The sequence below is a fragment of the Molothrus aeneus genome, chromosome 8 (genome assembly GCF_037042795.1).
Source record: "Molothrus aeneus isolate 106 chromosome 8, BPBGC_Maene_1.0, whole genome shotgun sequence".
Taxonomy (NCBI): Eukaryota; Metazoa; Chordata; class Aves; order Passeriformes; family Icteridae; genus Molothrus; species Molothrus aeneus.
In genome coordinates this window covers 13,513,887-13,531,533 of record NC_089653.1, presented here as the reverse complement: position 1 = coordinate 13,531,533, position 17,647 = coordinate 13,513,887, and the positions used below count along the sequence as shown (strand labels likewise).

Below are 17,647 nucleotides of genomic sequence, written 5' to 3'. Positions count from 1 at the left end.
AGGTTAAACAGACTGCAGGCTCACAGCTGAACATCCAACAGAAGCAGTCAAGGGTAACTCCAGGGAAAGAGAGATGAACAACAGCACCGAACCAAATTCATCTCCTCTATAGCACAACACATACCTTTAGTTAAACCAGATCACCCAGTTTAGGTGAAAGGATTAATTATAAAATGAGTAGACAATTAAGCTCTGAACAACATAAAGAAGAAGCTGTATTTGAGTTATCTTCAAGCCCAAGTTTCCTATTTCCCTTCAGTTACATGTTTATACTTCATTTCATGCTCATTTGTGGTTTTAGGGCAGTTGCCACAGAGGGTTGGGGGTAGCCATTTAAACTGATATCCTGTCAGAAGAGCAGCCAGTCCTGTATGTTCAAGAGAGAAGTATCAAAACCTCTTAGTCTTAACTCTGGCTACTCATCCAAAGAAAGGCAGCAAGGTATCACCCAGAGAAGCCAGTGGCAGTATTAGAGCAGGGGTTACCTTCTTTCAGAGTGATTACAGTGGGAAACTGTAATACTCACCCAAGTTTTCTGATGACTACACCTGAGCACAGTGCTCGGAAGGCATTGCTGCCTGCGTGCACACTGATCACCGGAACCTTCTGGGCAGAGAAAGAGGCAGTGGGGACAGAGCAAACACACTGTGTCTTTCTGTGCTGGTTACAGAGGCAGAACAAAAATGTGTTTGCCATGTTGGCAGAGCACGAGACAGGCAAGGGAGGACAGGAAAGATAAGTGCCTGCATTAATGTGCTGCTCTTCTGGGTCTTGTTTGTGTGCGGGGACTTGCTCTGCACATAGGGAAATGTATGCTCATGAGACAGAGGAGTTCAGGAGGTTAGGAATGGAATGTACCAGTCTGCAACCCTTGTGCCCAAGCAAGAAAATATTTGAAGAAAATATTTCACAAACACAGAGTTCCAGAATGAGCAGTGAGTGCACACAGAGAAATTTTATTTTTTTTCCCCGCCTCGAGAAGTCATCAGTGCATTCTTGGGTCAGAGAGTAACAATTCCTTCTTTAGTCTTGTGCACTCACACTCTTCTTTTTTTTAATATAATTCAGCTCATCTCTTAGCAACAACTTTAGGCACTAAAGGAATCTGGCTTCTTATTCTCTTGCAAAGCACAAGCCCCTTTTGTGTCTACTTACATTCTCCCAACTGCAGAAAGGATTTTTTTTTTTCCTCCCCTCCCAAATACCTGTCACTTTTAGGATAAATGGAGCTTAACTTTCACTCTTATCTCTTATGGAAGCATTTTTTAATCATTTTGTATCAAACTAGCTAGCTTCAGAGCTAAATTTCCTTCTCCAAACCATCCTCTTCATGGCTAGAGGACTGCCTGAGAAGCTGTAGGTTTTTACACTGTTATAACATTTAGCTTCTGTACATATGACATTAGTATGAAATACTAATTAGTATGAAATCTTTACTATCCAAAACAACTGTGTTCTAGCCCCTGAGACCTAGCACTAACCTTAAATGCATGGCTTAGTTCAGCCTGAAATTTCTTTATTGGATAAGGAGTGGCTACTAGCAGAGAGACAAGGAAATGGGGGGTCAGTACTGCTGTCATTTTTCATTTGGTTCTTAATTGTAGTCCTTGTCTGTGTCAGTAATTAAAGTATCAAAACCCCTCCATTTGATACCAGTATGGTGTAAACCAGCATATCTTGATTGACCACAGTAGAACAATTTTGTTTTCCAAAGTAATGAACCTAGTTCCAGTCAAATGACTTTTAAAATGGAATAAAAATAGAGTAGATGGATTCCAGAAGGAATGATAACTTGTTTCTGAAATCTAAAAGTTTGATGTTGTCTGAAAAAGCAATGCATGGGGCCAGTACAGCTATCACTAATTACAGAGACACATCAGCAAACCTAAAATGGAAAGTACACACTGTCATGGCCTGGATCTTCCTGTATCTTGCCAGTTCAAAACTTTTATGGACATCCTATAAAACATTATCAAAGGAACCAAATAAAAGCACAGGTCATGTGACACTTTTCTTGCTGTGTGACAGCAGGAAAATGATGCTGTGAATGGCCCTTTCTCAGAGTCCCTCTGGATAAACACTGTGCCACATCACACACGCTTCCACCAAGGAGACCGACTCTAGAATTACTGTGAGAAGCAAAATTACAGCTTTGCTTAAAACAATGTGTTCCAGCTTATCAGAGCAAAGGTCACTGCCAGGGCAGTGTGGCTGAAGTTGTGGTTCCCTGCTACTGACATCTCTCAGCCAGGCCCTCACAACTCCCAAAGCAAGAATGTGGGGAAGGGATCAGAATGTCACGTCCTTTTGTTTTTTCCTCCCCACCCATCTCATCTCTCAAATGCAAAATACAGTAAAAAGTGAGGGCTGCTTCAAGTCTTCAGTGCAAAAAAAAAAAAAAATTCACACAACCCAGCGACAGCTGACTCACCCAACAGCTAAATTCATGTTCCACATAGTCCAGACTCACAGTTTTAAGTTCAGGGACAACAATGAACACATGAGATAGAAAGTGAAACAGAGGATAAGTAGGCATAGTTAAAGACACACACCCCAGATCTCACAACCCAACACAGTTCTTTCTGTTGTTTCATTCTGAGTAGGGAACACATCAGTTTAGGAATCACTGCTGCTGTATCACATTGTACATTCTGTACTTTCATTACACTCCTTCAGAAGGACAGAGTTGTATGTTTAGATATGTGTTTAATAATATTATACTTTTCATTCACTCCCAGAACACTGTGACTTTTGGTTAGTGTTATTTATTTTGTTTTTAAAAAATTCCTTTTTCCCTGATAATTGGTGATTAGTGCTAAATTTGTATTATAGGGCATGCTGAGTACTAGAGAAGTGAAAACATTTTTCATTAACAGCACATTTTACTCTGATTAAAGAGAGATAGCACATAACCACTTTGGGGTCATAAAGATGCCATTCTTGTTTAATTATAAGCTTGTTTTAGAGACTACAAGCTGCAGAATTTGGTCACAGATAGTACAGATACCATATTTTAGACAACTGGTCCTAAGATTTTAACTGCTCTATTTTACTTGCCCAGCCAGAGGTGGTACAAGCTCACAGTGACTATTTAAATGCACTTGGCTGTGTCCTGCAAAGTCACATCACTAGAACATGGAAAAAGTAACAGTGGACATTTCAAACATAACAAAGGTTAATTGAAATACAATGTCAAGGAGATCCCCTATAATTTCCCTACTCCAAATTTTACCAGAAAGCCTGAGGGAAAAATGGAATTACTTATGAGGTGCTACTGTCATTAGGCAATTACAGCCCAATGCAGCAGCCCAGCTTAAAGCACTGGACCAAGACTAGGACAAAAAATCACCCTCACTTCAATTAAATGATCCAGAATATGGTACAATGGATACTTGTCCAGAGTACCATACAGTGCATCACAGCTTTTAAATTACAATGGAGAGGCTATTTCTAATGAGACAACCTCATTGTTGGTATTTATTAGCAGTGCTCATATTCTGAAACAAGACCTAGATAAATAAAGTCAAGCTTAAAAGTAAATTATTGTCCTGTGCCCCCAGTCTAAGTGAAAACTTCTGTCAGTGATTGTGGGGGAAAAGGAAGGAAAATCCCCATACATTAAGAAATTACAGCTGTGGTTTGGAATATACATGGTTTTCTGCAGCTCAGTGAGAAACAATCAATCACTCTTGAAGAAACCAAGCAGCATTAAATAGTGTTGTTTAAGAGTCATAACACCCTTCATTAGATGTATTTCATTTGTGGCTTTGGTAAGTGATGACTAATTAAGCACAGAGTCTGGCATTTTAAAAGGAAACCATTTGATAATTGGAAAACCCCACAGTTAACAGCCTTGAAGCCTATAGCATTTCCTCTCAACAGAGCTAAAAAGGACCTGCATTTCTCTGGAGACAGGAAAAATTAGAGAAATTTTAAATGAAGCAAAGTTACATTCATCGTTTACAGATTAGTTTTTCCAAGGAAGACGCATTAGTTTTGCTAAAGCTTTTCAACTTGTTATTTTCCTTTCTTTTTTCTCCTTGCACAGAGAACTTACATCTTCACTTTCCTTCTGAGCTCACGAGTCTTCATTCACCCACACGAGCTCCTGGCTAAAGTGGGGCAGATCTGCATTAAACAGAAGCAGCAGCTGGAAGTGGGGACTGAGGCAGAAAAGGTAAATGGACCATTGTGTCCCTCTGTTACTTGTGGTGCTGTCATTTATTTTCCACTCTCTCCTCATTGTAAAGCTAAATAGACTGATAAAGAATAATATGAAATTGTAACTGGGATTTGTTGATGGATGTACTTCTATTTAGGTCTCATTCTTTGAAGTATCTTTATCTCATTTGCTGGCCACATTTGCTGGCCTATGTCCTGCCTCACCAGGCAGCTGCAGGAGAGTGGAGCAGTGCACTGGAGCAGTGTGTGTGTGCCATGAAAGCTGCCCAGCAACTGGTTTGCACTTTTGGGCTTTCACCAAGTAAGGAAAATCAGATTCCAGAAAATCCCTTTCTCCATTCAGCCTCACCGTCCTATTAGAGTCAACAATAACCTCTGCTGCAGGTTACTGCTGGGGTGTTTGAACTCAGTATAGCAGTAAATCAAAGAGTTACCTCTCACAAAAACTAAGAGATGCACTTATTTAAAATGGTGACCTGCACTGACATATGTTCCTCTTACATTCTTACACCTTCACCTTCTGCTGGCACCTTGGACATGGGCCTGCAGGAAACTCAGCTAGCAGCAGGGTGACAATAAATCACTTCTGGGAGGTGGCTTTAATTTACATGCTTTTCTGGCTGCCCTTTCTGTTATGCCCTTGATCCCTTCCTACCTCCTTAATATAAGCTGCAAATTTTTCCTGCCTTCTAAACACAAACTTCTTGGAAAACAATACATGAACTTCTGATGTTCCTCTCAAATTACTGCTTTATTGCCCTCTACTGCCAACACCTGTATGTTTTACAGAATAGTTTGGCCACAAGCACTTGCAAACATTTGTTTTTCTACATGGCAACAAATAAAATCTCATTTCACATACAGCATACAAACTCTTAATTTGAGATACTCTCAAGTATTCACAGTCATAATCCATTAAGGTATCATCAGCTACCAGCACCTTCTAATTAAGTGGCTGCAAAGCAGGAAATAGCTGACAAAAAGCAGTTAAACATCTCTGATCGAGTTTACTTATGCAAATCTCTTAAGATAAGCTGTGCAACTTGGTGCCTGGATAGCATTTGAGCTGAAAAACTGGCGAGCAGGTTTTGAGGTTACACACCACAATCCTTATCATTCTCTTGGTTTTGACATTACTGGCTAGCCAAAGAGTTCTACAGAAATACAACCCAGAAAAAGTGGATTGCAAAGAAAAACGCTCTGGGGTGTCCTGGAGTCTGCCTAGAGTCCTTTTAACTACTCACATAAAGCAAGAATTTCACAGTTTAAGACATCAATTATAACATACAAGTCAGTAGTTAAGATTGACCATAAAGGAAAAAATTTAACTCTCCATAAGTGCATTAGAGATTGGAAAGTATCAAGCAAAATTATCAGGGAAAAATCCCTTGTATAGTATTATTGAGTGGGTAAAAACCCTGTTGTTTCACCTGTGGTACAATTTTTCTGCAGCTTGAGTATTTTATATGGCTCAAGTTAAAGAAGTAAGAAATAAAAAGAGAACATAGAAGTTTGTTTTGCCTATCTACATATATATATATAGCCTTCAAAAGGATGTATATGTATATATAGACAGGCAAAACAAATATATATACAAAACAAAAACATATATACATATATAAAACAAATTATATAGATATATAATCCCTTCAAAAGTTACTATTTCCTCTGGGTTTGTATGCCAGTAAGTCCTCCTTTTTAAAAATTGAAAAATTCATATAACCAGGTCATTGCCATTAAATCTTTCCTATTGCCCTCCTTTCTAAATGGGAGTTGTTTTGTCTCAGGAACAGGGTCAATCCACAGAACACTTAAATTAATAGAGTTATTTCTCTTCTCAAAGAAATGTTTGTGGGAGGAGTATTCCCATGGACTCCAGAGAACTCTGTCAGGCCTCACAAGGGGAGGCTCATGTCTGGAGCAGGGCTGGAGAAAAGTGGGTTGGTAGGTTTATGGCAGCCATGGTAGAAAGGAAACTGAGCTGCTGCTGCTGCTGCTGCCCCCAGATCTGTGAGGTTTCCATCTGGGCCACCACCTGCCCTGAGCCTGTCCCGCTGCTGTGGCTCCATCAGAGTGCACATGGAACAGAAATGCCCTGCTCTGCTGCACTGAGGCCTCCTAGCACTGCTCTCAGAAAGTGTACACCTTATTGTCATCAGTGTTAAAGAGCATCTGATGAAACATTGAGCTTTTTAAAACCTGAGGAGTGCAGTTTGTCTTGCAACATGCCTGGCTTGGCATAAGAAGAGGGCAAACCATAACAACTCCAAAATAGACACAAGAGATGTGAAGTCAGTGTTCATAAATCACTGTGTTTTAAGCTGTACATGGAGTATAATTTGGGGTAATTTGGCTGAGTACTACAAGAACAAAGCTTCATTTTTCTCCTTCAAACCTTTTCCTTCTATATCAGTGCCTAAAAATACTGATGAAATATGGCCTGGTGCTATGCTGCACCCACTTCAAATCATGACAGCTAATGCTACCTCTTCAGTGGGCTCCTGGTCTTTAAGGAGCAATCTTGGACATAGCAGCATTAAAAAAGCATCAGCTATGACTGATTTAGTCTCTTCAGCTGCTTGGGTCAGTCTATTCAACCCATAAATTCTTTATGAACTGAGTGTTCATATGGAGATGCTTGCCATGGCCCCAAGGTGAGATTTTTAAACCTTTCTGCCCTTACCACTCCTATTTCAGTTCCAAAAATTAAAAAGAAAGGATAGTCAAGATGATTAATACTAAAAAACAGTTCTGTAGCAGCTTTTGGTAAACAGAAGTGGAGCTGGCACATACCTGTTCATTTTAATTGAATGGAAGTGCACTCCCTGGCTAATTAATCATCCATCACCACCTACAGATTATTCTTTTAATAATGTCAGGCTCCATGCATTTCCTGGCAAATAAGTATAAATTGTCTTTTCCCCAAGGCAGATGACAGTGGGAGCTTGGAGTACAGGCAGCTGTAATCTGGAGCTCTGTCCCACACTGCTGAGAAATAGCTTGAAGCTCCACACAAGGGGCACTGACAGACACTGCTTTGCAGGAATGCAAAGACACTGCTGGCAAAAAGAGTGGGGATGTTTTGGTTTTGCCCTCCCTATGCAGCTATTCTGTGTTTGTCTCATTAGCAGCATCAATTAAATGCTGTGAACAAAAACAGGTAGGAAATGCATACTAGCAGTTTGCAGGTCTTAAAAAAACCAAAACAATCCAAGAAAATTCCCTCTGGACTTAAAAGGAGGCACTGGCTAATTGTCAGATTGAGGATTGAAGCGTGCATGGTTTAACTTCAATGTTCTTATCAATGATTATTAATATCACTGACTATACAATGGTGAGATATTAAAAAAAAGGCAAAACAAAACCAGCCTAATTTCATTGACCTTTGGTTTTGATTAGATAAACTGGAACATGCCATGATGAGATGCTGTTTTGGCAGCAGCTGCTAGCAGCATTTGGAGACATTCTCTGGCTTTCAGCAGTTGCCTGAGGTGGCAGTGCCATGCTGAGTGCCCTCCTGTCCCCAGAGGGCTGGGCAGTGCTGGGGACAGGCAGCTGCTGCCTTCAGGGACCTCTGCATTCACACAGCTGGGCAGGGAACACAAACAGAGCTTCCTCTTTTTCCTCTGTGCATCACAAGCTGGGCAGGAGGATAAATAGAACCTAAATTAAGGTCTGATTCTTCTTGTTCACTACAAGTTCTTAGCACTCACACTCCCCATTTTACAAGACTGCTCCCTTGGATGTCTTGATGCTGCTGTCCATTGATGCAATGGAGAGGGGAGTAATTGGCACCCAATTCAGGTCTAACTGATCAAAAACCTTACAAGATTCACAGGTAACCAAAAAAAAAAAATACTCTCTGCCCTTTCTGTGGTTGATAGCTTTTTGAACAGAAGCCAATACCTTTTATTGTCAAAGTCTGTTTTGACTGAGACGTCACGGAGAGAACGCACACGTCTTTCCTGTCATTCATTTATTTCATATACAGCTCAGCCTGGAAGGTCTGATAAATTCTATAGAACTGAAATGTCTTTGTGAATGTTTCTCATGAACATGGTTGGTAGAGTACTGCGGTCTGTACACATTTGAATTCAAACACTGCAGTACTGCTGCCTCAGATGGCAGACATCAGCTTAAACCCCATGGACTTCAGTTAAACAAGTCACTTCAACTGTTCTGTCATCCTCCTGGTTTTATACAACTCACCTTGAAAATGTCTTCACAGTGTTTGGTAAGAGACATCACCATCAAAGGAGGCTAAATGATACTATTTAGGAAACTAGTGCACAGTTAAATACGCTCTTTTTTTTTGTCCCCATCACTTACTATTAACGAAAAGTATTTTCAAGGGTGTCTCTAGATTTCTGTGAACTTTTATCAGCCAATTAATCTGCAGTCAAACAGGTCTGTGATCAGTAATCAACTAATTGTTTCTTTCTAGGCAAAACTAAAATCCTTCGCTGCCAAAATCATTCAGCTCCTGAAGGAATGGACTGAAACTTTCCCCTATGATTTCCAAGATGAAAAATCCATGAAAGAGTTGAAGGAGATTGCTCACAGGATCACACAATGTGATGAGGTAGGGGTGGGAAGGAAAGAAAAGCTAAGAGCTAAAGCAGCATTTGTCAAGTGTCCCATGAACTGTGCCACGTTCTGTGCAATCCTGCAGGCAGCATTTCCTAAATGAACCACAGCAGCACTTGCTGGGTTGTCAGGGTAACCACAGGACAAGGGCTGCCTGATGGACTTAATGGTGCATTAGCAGGAACTGTCTACATCTAATCACCACATGTAAGAAGAAGAGAGAAAATAGTCCTGGCAATATGAAAAATCCATGGTGCAGAAGGAGAAAGGACAGTAACTAGAATGGCTCAAGAGGATTTAATAATGAATTACTGACCATCCTTTGTACATTACATACTTTGTACACTCCAATCCTTTGTACATTGTCCCTACTCTGTATGTCTAAGTTCTGCAGGACACACCAGCTAGTTGTATCACATGTACTCTTGGCCAAGGTGAAGGTGTTTATTATTTAGCACCTCATTCCCAGCTTCTAACAATAAAAAGTTTATTGCAATGTTTCAGGTGACAGGCACAGTATTTTCACAAAGAAGTTATCTTTGAGCTCTGCTAGCTAGTCCATCACCAGTCTTAAAAGCTCTGAGTTTCTAGCCTGTGAAGAAAACTAGGCCTTGAAAAACCTTCTAAAGCAAACAGATAAAGTGAATTGGAATAAAACAAGGGGTGTTAATTTTTTGGAGGGAGGCAATGGGGCCAGGGGAGGGGGGGTTGTTGGAGTTTTTGGTTAGTTTTGGCTCTTTCCCAACATTCACAAAGCCTACACTTTTTGTTCATTGAGAAAGTCACTGTTAACAGCAATAGACAGAAGGAAGAGTATAATCAAGAACTGCAAGAGAATTAGTTGTAAAGTGCTTGTACAAATGTGAAGTTGTACTTTTGTAGAAGTAGAAGCTTATTGTTTTTAAACCCACAACTTCAAGATATTTTTGAGAACAATTAGGAGGAACCAGGAAGACAGTTGTATTATGTGCTTTTGTTGATTCAAGTAGAGAGAAAATGAAGAACAACAGGTCTGTCAGCAGGGCGTGAGTCAGGGCTAGGACAGCAGAGTGAGGTGAAGGAAGTTCATCAGTTGTGTTGCATCAGCAAAGATGTTTATGTGGGTGCTGGATGAGAATGTCAGTGCCTCAGGAGGGGGGGAAGAGGAAACAGGACTGCAGCTTTCTCTTCTTCTTGCAGACAAGGGCCAAGGGGTGGATGCTGCCAGAGACAGCACTGTGAAAGGGGACTTGGCAGGGGTTTATTTAGCATCTCTGTCTCAGTATTTAATTTGTCTGTTACTTTGAACTAGAAAAGAGTTGTGCCCTTTCTTTCTCCTTTTTCCTTCCCACTCTTATGTATGAATAATGGCCATTTGAGAAAAACCCATGTTCGTGGAATGGCTCTGTGCTGTGGTGTCTGAGGCATCTGATGGCATCCATGAATTACAGCACCACCTCATTTACCCCCTTAACAAGGCTAATCAAAGTTCATCAATGAACAGCTGTGCTTCATTTGACCCCTAGGAAATACTAATTTGACACTGACAAAAAGCAGCTCTCACTCTAAGTTTTTGTTAGCACATTGAATTATGCTTCAGCATGGAATTATGGTAAAGGTTGGGGGTTTATTTTGTATTTTAAAGCCTTTTCAAATCCCCTTAGGACACTATTCTTCATACATAAAGGTAGAAAGTCACCTGAGAACTCACACAAAGCAGTCAGGTGTTGTCCTGGTGATAGCAGCATACCAACTGGCTGCAGCCAGGATTGCACCCCAAAGTTAGTAAAAATTAACTCAAACAGGTACAAGTCATTGTGTAGTCATTGACTTATCTTCCAAAGTTGTAGGGAAAATTAGGGTAAAACTAGTAATGAAAGGAAGCTGCTAAAACTCTTAAGGACATTTGTCTAAGCATTAAGATGCTAATGAATTCATAATAGCTTAAGTAAGCCACAGCTTCTCATATCTGAGTTTCTTTCCTCACTTGTACATAATACCTGCAATACTCTCACCTATCTTCAAGTGTCATTTTCTGCAATCCTGTCAGCAGGTCTGCTTCCTCCAGACACGTGGGCAAGTCAGGCACAGTGGCTGAAGGCAAACCATTCACAGTGGAAAGCTCAGCATAAGAGAGGAGAATTCTGCTTTGTTTTAGTCCCCTCCACCAAGCTCCCTTGGCATTTCTGAACACTTGTAGCACAGTATCAGAAATGACTCCAGACAGCTGCTGTTCAGCAGTAATCCAGCCTCAAGATGAGCTACACTGCCTTCAGCTTTTCATTTGATTTCACTTGGGAGTCAGATTATTGCCTTGTAAAGCACCATTCTGACACCATTATTGCTTAATTATAACAGGCAATACACAAGTATTTGGTAGTCATCTCCCACATCTGCTGCATAATTTCAGTCATCACTGCACAGTAGTGGCTCCTTTGAATGGTCACAGATTCATTGCAGTTCTGTCTAGTGAGGACCGGCAGAAGTGAACCTTGTGGTTAACTTCAAGAAAAGTAATTTGCATGAAAGCAAGAGAATGATTCTGTGAGGAAAAGGACTGTCTGGTTGAATTAATTTTCCTAGCAGAAGAAGAAACCTGGGTCACTTAAAGCAGTAGCAGACAGGATGGAGGGGTAGGAAAGCAATCAAGTTAGCTCTTTAGGGGTGATCTCAGAGAAATGTCTGTAGGACACAATGGCAGAAAAAAAAAAATCACCTTAGCTGTCAAAACACTGAGCAGATGGATTGTGTTCCTGTGGCTTTACCTTTCAATGAATCCTTACAAACCTTGTGTTTAAAATCTGCACACAATAAACAGGAAAGGCATTTCAGTTTTCTGAGAACATGATGTATATTGTGCTCCTATATAAATATTTGGATACTTAGCTGTTCAAAGCTAAGTTAGGATATTGTAGGGGTATATTCCTGGACATGATGTGAATTCCCCAGATTCTGCTTGGGCTAGACAGACTGGATTCATCAGTGGGTCTGATCAGGATGAGAGTTTTTGGCCCTTGATGCACAGAGGGTCCAGGAAGCCTTGTGCAAGCAGCTGCAGCACCTTTCACATGCCCATTCCAGCTGCTGACACAGATGCCTTTGAAATGGGGCACTCCCCAAAGGAGCAGACCAGCCAGCCAAGTAAAGCAGAGCTGGGGAGGCAGGCAGGCAGAACAGGGTCATTATGGAGTTGTGTGGGTATTTAGGACAAGGTCATTTGTCACAGAATGATCAGCTCAGAAAAGATGAAAGAAAATGGATAATAGGCATTTATTTTTCCCAGGCAGAAATTCTCTGGTGATCCATGTCTGCAATAGCTAAAGGTTTTCAGCAGTTGTTGTTTCTCCCTTCTGCTTAGGAAAATGGAACAGTGAAAAAGATCATTAGCCAGATGACACAGAATCTCCTGATGGCCCTTTCTGCACGGAGCCAATACCAGGAAATCAGAGAGAAATTCCGTCAGCCTGTCACTGACAAGGGCACCATCCTCAAAACCAAGCCCCAGTCAAGCCAGAAGGACATCCTGAGTGTGTGCTGTGACCCTCTGATCCTGGCACAGCAGCTGACCTACATCGAGCTGGTGAGACTGACTGGAGTGGAGACTTCTGCTTGCTATTTAATAAATATTAACATTATTAACATACTCATCAATAGGAATTTGGCTATGGCTTCACTGAGAGCCTCCAGTGTTTTAATAAAAAAATACCAAGTCAAGCAATGAACAAGACCAGTTAGGTACACTGATAAAAGCACCTTGCTCAAGGAAGATAAAGTTTCCTAAATGTTCTCCTAACTTTGATTTGTTTTCACAGAACTGTTTGTCTGTACAATGACAATCTCTCCTCTCTCCAAACACAGGAAAGGGTGAGCAACATTTATCCAGAGGATCTGATGCAGATTGTCAGCCACATGGACTCCCTGGATAATCACAAGGTACAAAAAGGTGTACAGATGGAAAAAGAAACGTAGATGAACCAGGGTAAAGAATAATAACTCCATAATTTGAGTATACCCTGTGCAACAAAGACTGACATTTCCTAAGCTTCTTTAAGCTCATGCCTTAAAACACACACAACAAGATTTTGTCAAGATATGAAAAGGAAGTTTATCCTTTGGTAAACTTTGCCTTTATCATGCTACGGGAGAGGTTTAATAGGTGACCTGTTCTCTTACAGTGCCGAAGTGATGTGACCAAAACCTATAATTTGGAGGCCTATGACAATTGGTTCAATTGTCTCAGCATGCTGGTGGCTACAGAGATTTGTCGGGTAGGTGTGCATAGAAAACAAGATACCAAAGGGATCCTGCCTTAAGGACAAGAGGCAAGCAGTGGTCTAAATGAGATTTAAACATTAGCAGTGCAATTAAAGATAATAGCATTATTCAAGCATTAAATTATTTGCATGCTCAGATGATTAAGAGTTCAAGGCTATGTTTGACTTTGCATATATTCCTTAATTTTGTGCAGCTGCATTAGTCATGCAGTGAAATGGAACTTGTGTGGACTGAGTTGGGAGCTCTTTAGGATTTATCTATTTTTGAATACAGCAAAAGATTCTTAAAAATATTCCTCTTTAAATGCAGATTTACCAATAAACAGCTGTCCTTCCACTGCATTTAGATAACATTAGCACCGTAATATATTAATTTTTAAATTTATATTCATTTTATTCATACAACATTCATTGTAGAAAAATCAAGAATAAGCTTTCTTTAAATATGAAAAGAAAGTGTACTACTGGAAAGTTAAAAAAAAGTAAAAGAGGAGGCTAAGGTAACTTCTGTCATATAATAGGCAAAGAAATGGAAGAAAACTGAAACTGCCCCAGAAACCTTTTTTTTTTTCTTTTCCATGTGTGTTCTCTTTTAAGCTTCTTATTATGATTTTTTAGATTTCTATTAATTCCAGTTCTAGCAAATTGGAATATTTTTTTCCTATTCCTGGTTGTTCAGGCACCCTTCCATGGGAATCCCAATGCCTGCTGCATTTTCATGAAGTCCAATGTACTGACTGATCCTAATCTCTTAAGATTTCCTGCCCTCAGAAATATATTGCAGAGGCACACCAAGACACTTCCAGAGCTGGCTGGTAGGGCTCATACATTTAAGAAACCATCAAAGAAAGGTTTTAGCACACTGAGGGCTAAGCCAGGCCTTTGACTACTGAACCATTTTCTTTTGATATGACAGAAACTTAAGTACTTAGATCAGAGATTGTGCAGTCACTGCTTAGGAGTCATTTTTATATAAGCCAGAGAGAACTTTTAGGTTTAAACAGGGAAAATATTTTCATGAATGAATGCAATCCAGGCAATAATTAATTTTGCTTTGCAGTTTATAAAAGAATTTGCAGATGAGATGCTCAGCATCAGTTGCTTGTTCCTGTGCACGTTTGCGTGGGTGGGAATTTGTGTATTTGCTCATCCTCACCGCCTGCTCCCAACAAACAGGTCATTCAGGAGTACATGCAGCAGAACCAGAAAAGCAGGATGTGGCAGTTGCTTTCTCTCACATTTAGGTTCCATGCCCCTGACTTTAAGCCTGTCTGATGCTTTCCCCCCCCATTCTTGAGAGGTTTAAATGTTTTGCGTATATTCTGATGGTAGTGTCACATTATCTTCCTTTTTCAGTAACAGGAAATTGCTGAAAGTATCCAGCTTGTTTATGCAGAATTGCCCAGACATGGACTTCTTTGTATAAACAAAGATGTGCACTCCCTCAGAACTACACAAGTAGTTGGTAGTAGTCCCAAATATTTCTGCTGTTTTATTAAAAATTATTCTTAACAAAAAATCCTGAGGCCTATATTAAGATTTAGCTGGACAAAGTCTTGAAATGTCTATTCACTGAACCTGCTACAGTGCCTTTGGCTGACATCCTACCCAAAATTCAAACCATCCCTTCCCTCTTGGGTTTTTCTCCAGGTTGTAAAGAAAAAGCAGCGTACAAGAATGGTGGAATTTTTCATTGATGTGGCAAGAGAATGCTTCAACATTGGAAACTTCAACTCCATGATGGCTATTATCTGTGAGTATCCTTAGCACAGATGGCAAAAGGCACTCCATTTCACAACCTGACTGGCAAGACTGCTCACACTTGCCCTGAATTGGCCGAGCACATCAGCATGCACACTTCCCCAGGGACAGTGTCTGCCAGTGACAGATTCATGTGTGGGTGGGTGAGCTTCAGTTGCAGCTTGTCAGCCTGAGACACCTCCCAGAATGTGTGGTGCTGATATATAAGCCCAGTTATATTAGCCCAGTATTTTTTTCAACTCAGTTGTTTCTTTGTCTCCTCTCTCCCTGCATTCAGCCGGCATGAACCTGAGCCCTGTGGCACGGTTAAAGAAAACCTGGTCCAAGGTCAAAACAGCCAAATTTGATGTTTTAGAGGTATGTATAAAGTTTTGACTTTGTATAGAAATCCACCAAATAGTTTCATCCAAACCTCTGCTAGCTACTGTGTCAGAGAGCAGGCACCTCTGTCAGTGGTCACCAGCACATAAACGTTATGAGAGTGTTTCCTCCATTTCAAACTCTCTGCTTGGTTGCAATGAAAAGTAGATGCCAGCTCTCTCTAGATTATTTCTTCCTAGAGTATTTTTGCCAGTTTAACTTCGAGGCAGTCTCCACTCCAGTGAATGCTGCCCTTAAAACCAATTGGAGGACTCCACCTAGTGGGGACCTGCATGGAAACAGAACCTGATTGAAACCATCATAAGAAACAGAGGTGACAGCGAAGGAGAACTTTGGTTTCCCCCCCCCCAGAGAGTCATTTATGATTTTCTTTCGGTCTGCTTTGTCCATGGAATAGGTGCAAAGCCAGTACAGAGCCCTCCTTCCAAGCAAGGTAGAAGTTACAAAAACCTGCACCCAGACCTGATTAGTATAAAGCTACCCTACCTCGAAAACCTTAAAAGGGACCAAATGAAGTTACAAAGAATAAGCTCTGATGGCTAGAGCAAAGCTTTTAATTCCTAGAAACATGTGTTACTTGTCTCCCTTTCCCCCCTGTATAAAACCAGCACCACATGGACCCATCCAGCAACTTCTGCAACTACCGCACGGCGCTGCAGGGCGCGGCGCAGCGCTCGCAGGGCGCCCACAGCAGCCGCGAGAAGATCGTCATCCCCGTCTTCAACCTCTTCATCAAGGACATCTACTTCCTGCACAAGATCCACACCAACCGCCTGCCCAACGGGCAGATCAACTTCAAGGTGGGCCCCTGCTGCTGCCCAGACTGCTCTGACACCCAAACCTGCTGCACTGCAGCCTGGCCTCAGTGCATCACCCATTCCTCGGTGCCCACGTGGGCCACACCAAGTGCTGTCATACCCAGGGCAGCTGACTGGAATCAGATTCTGGGAAAGCCAGCAGTTGCTTTTCTGTGGCAGCAAGCCATCATATCTGATCAAATTTAACAGGTCACTTTAGGCTGAGTCATCAGCCTTAGCTGATTTCACCTCATCAGTTTGGCTGCCTGTAATGGGGTTTATTCAGGTCTGCAAGGGAGGTTCTACAGCTTCTGGGTTCTCTCCCCAGTTAATGAACATGCATGTACAAGTGACCACAGTCTGTCAAAAGTACATCTGGACAAAATCTTATTGTCATCATGTGTAAGTGGAGGGGAGCACACAGAAGATACAGGGCAAACCCTGAGTAATTACAGATTTCTTAAAATCCTAGGAAGGAAAGGATATCTAAATGTTTCTATATGTTACTGTGATTTCCCAATTTCAAAGAGTGCTTTCTGAAAAGATCAGATATGTCACATTTCATTTAAACAGAAGTTTGGAAATGTAAAAAGTAAAGCAAATAAACTATTTACCATCCAGTTCCAGTCACAGGAATTTAGACACTCTACACAGAAAATAGACACTATTATATAGGAAGGAAAGGTTGATGATGAAAAAACCTGAAGGCAAAAGATCAGATGGTGGGCTGAGATAACACTGTCCTAAACTTGAGGCTGGCAGCAGATGAGGAACTAGCAGCAAGAGGGAGAAATGAGGGGAGGCATAAGAAGATAGGATAACAAGGAATCACAGAATTATGCAGAGTTGGAAGGGACCCACAGGCATCACCAAGCCCAACTCCCAGCCCTGCACAGCACCACCCCAAGAGTCACACCATGTGCCTGACAGCATTGTCCAAATACTTCTTGAATTCTGTTAGGCTGGTGCTGTGACCAATTCTGTCTAAGTCTGAGAAAGGGACAATAAGAAAAGCAGCATAAAGAATAAGACTGGGAGGCTCTGAAATAGAAACGAACTAATATTTCACAGAAAACAAGTACTACTTTAATAATACTTTTTTAATTCCTTCATGCAGAAGTTCTGGGAAATTTCAAGACAGATTCATGATTTCCTGACATGGAAGCAGGTTGAGTGTCCTTTTGAAAAAGACAAGAAAATCCAGACCTATCTACTCACAGCACCTATTTATAGTGAAGAAGGTAAAATCCCTTGCTGAACATTATAGTGGGTCTTTCTACATGTTGAAGTACAAAATATGCAGATGAAAAATATATACATGCAAAGCCCTATTTTATTAGTAATTTTCCAAGTGTTATCACTTTCCTGTTGGCTTCTGATGAGAACAAATTTTATAATGAAGACTGACAAGTTACATCTGCTATATTGTAACCCTTAGATTTTTTCCCTCAGGTAAAGAACTCATGTATCTGATTGTTACTACTTTTTTTTTACCAGCTCTGTTCATTGCATCCTTTGAAAGTGAAGGTCCAGAAAACCACATGGAAAAAGACAGCTGGAAAACACTCAGGTATGAAGCTTCCTCAGAACATGAGTCTTTCTGCAGACACACAGAGGCATGTAACCATCAGCTTTTTCTGTCCTATTTGCATACCCAGCTTAAAACCATAATACTGTTCTTTTTCC

General features: G+C 40.9%; 1 protein-coding gene across 4 annotated transcripts in view; it reads left to right on the top strand.

Annotated features, from left to right (window-relative positions):
• RASGEF1A (RasGEF domain family member 1A) overlaps positions 1-17,647 on the top strand; it is a 146,042-nt gene that overhangs the window by 124,869 nt on the left and 3,526 nt on the right. For all 4 annotated transcript variants that reach the window (XM_066554259.1, XM_066554256.1, XM_066554257.1 and 1 more), the window contains 10 exons: positions 4,049-4,177; positions 8,627-8,764; positions 12,107-12,328; positions 12,607-12,681; positions 12,924-13,016; positions 14,673-14,775; positions 15,061-15,140; positions 15,773-15,964; positions 17,079-17,202; positions 17,459-17,531. In XM_066554259.1, coding sequence (XP_066410356.1) covers positions 4,049-4,177; positions 8,627-8,764; positions 12,107-12,328; positions 12,607-12,681; positions 12,924-13,016; positions 14,673-14,775; positions 15,061-15,140; positions 15,773-15,964; positions 17,079-17,202; positions 17,459-17,531 — 1,229 coding nt within the window. The remainder of the gene's footprint in view (positions 1-4,048; positions 4,178-8,626; positions 8,765-12,106; positions 12,329-12,606; positions 12,682-12,923; positions 13,017-14,672; positions 14,776-15,060; positions 15,141-15,772; positions 15,965-17,078; positions 17,203-17,458; positions 17,532-17,647) is intronic.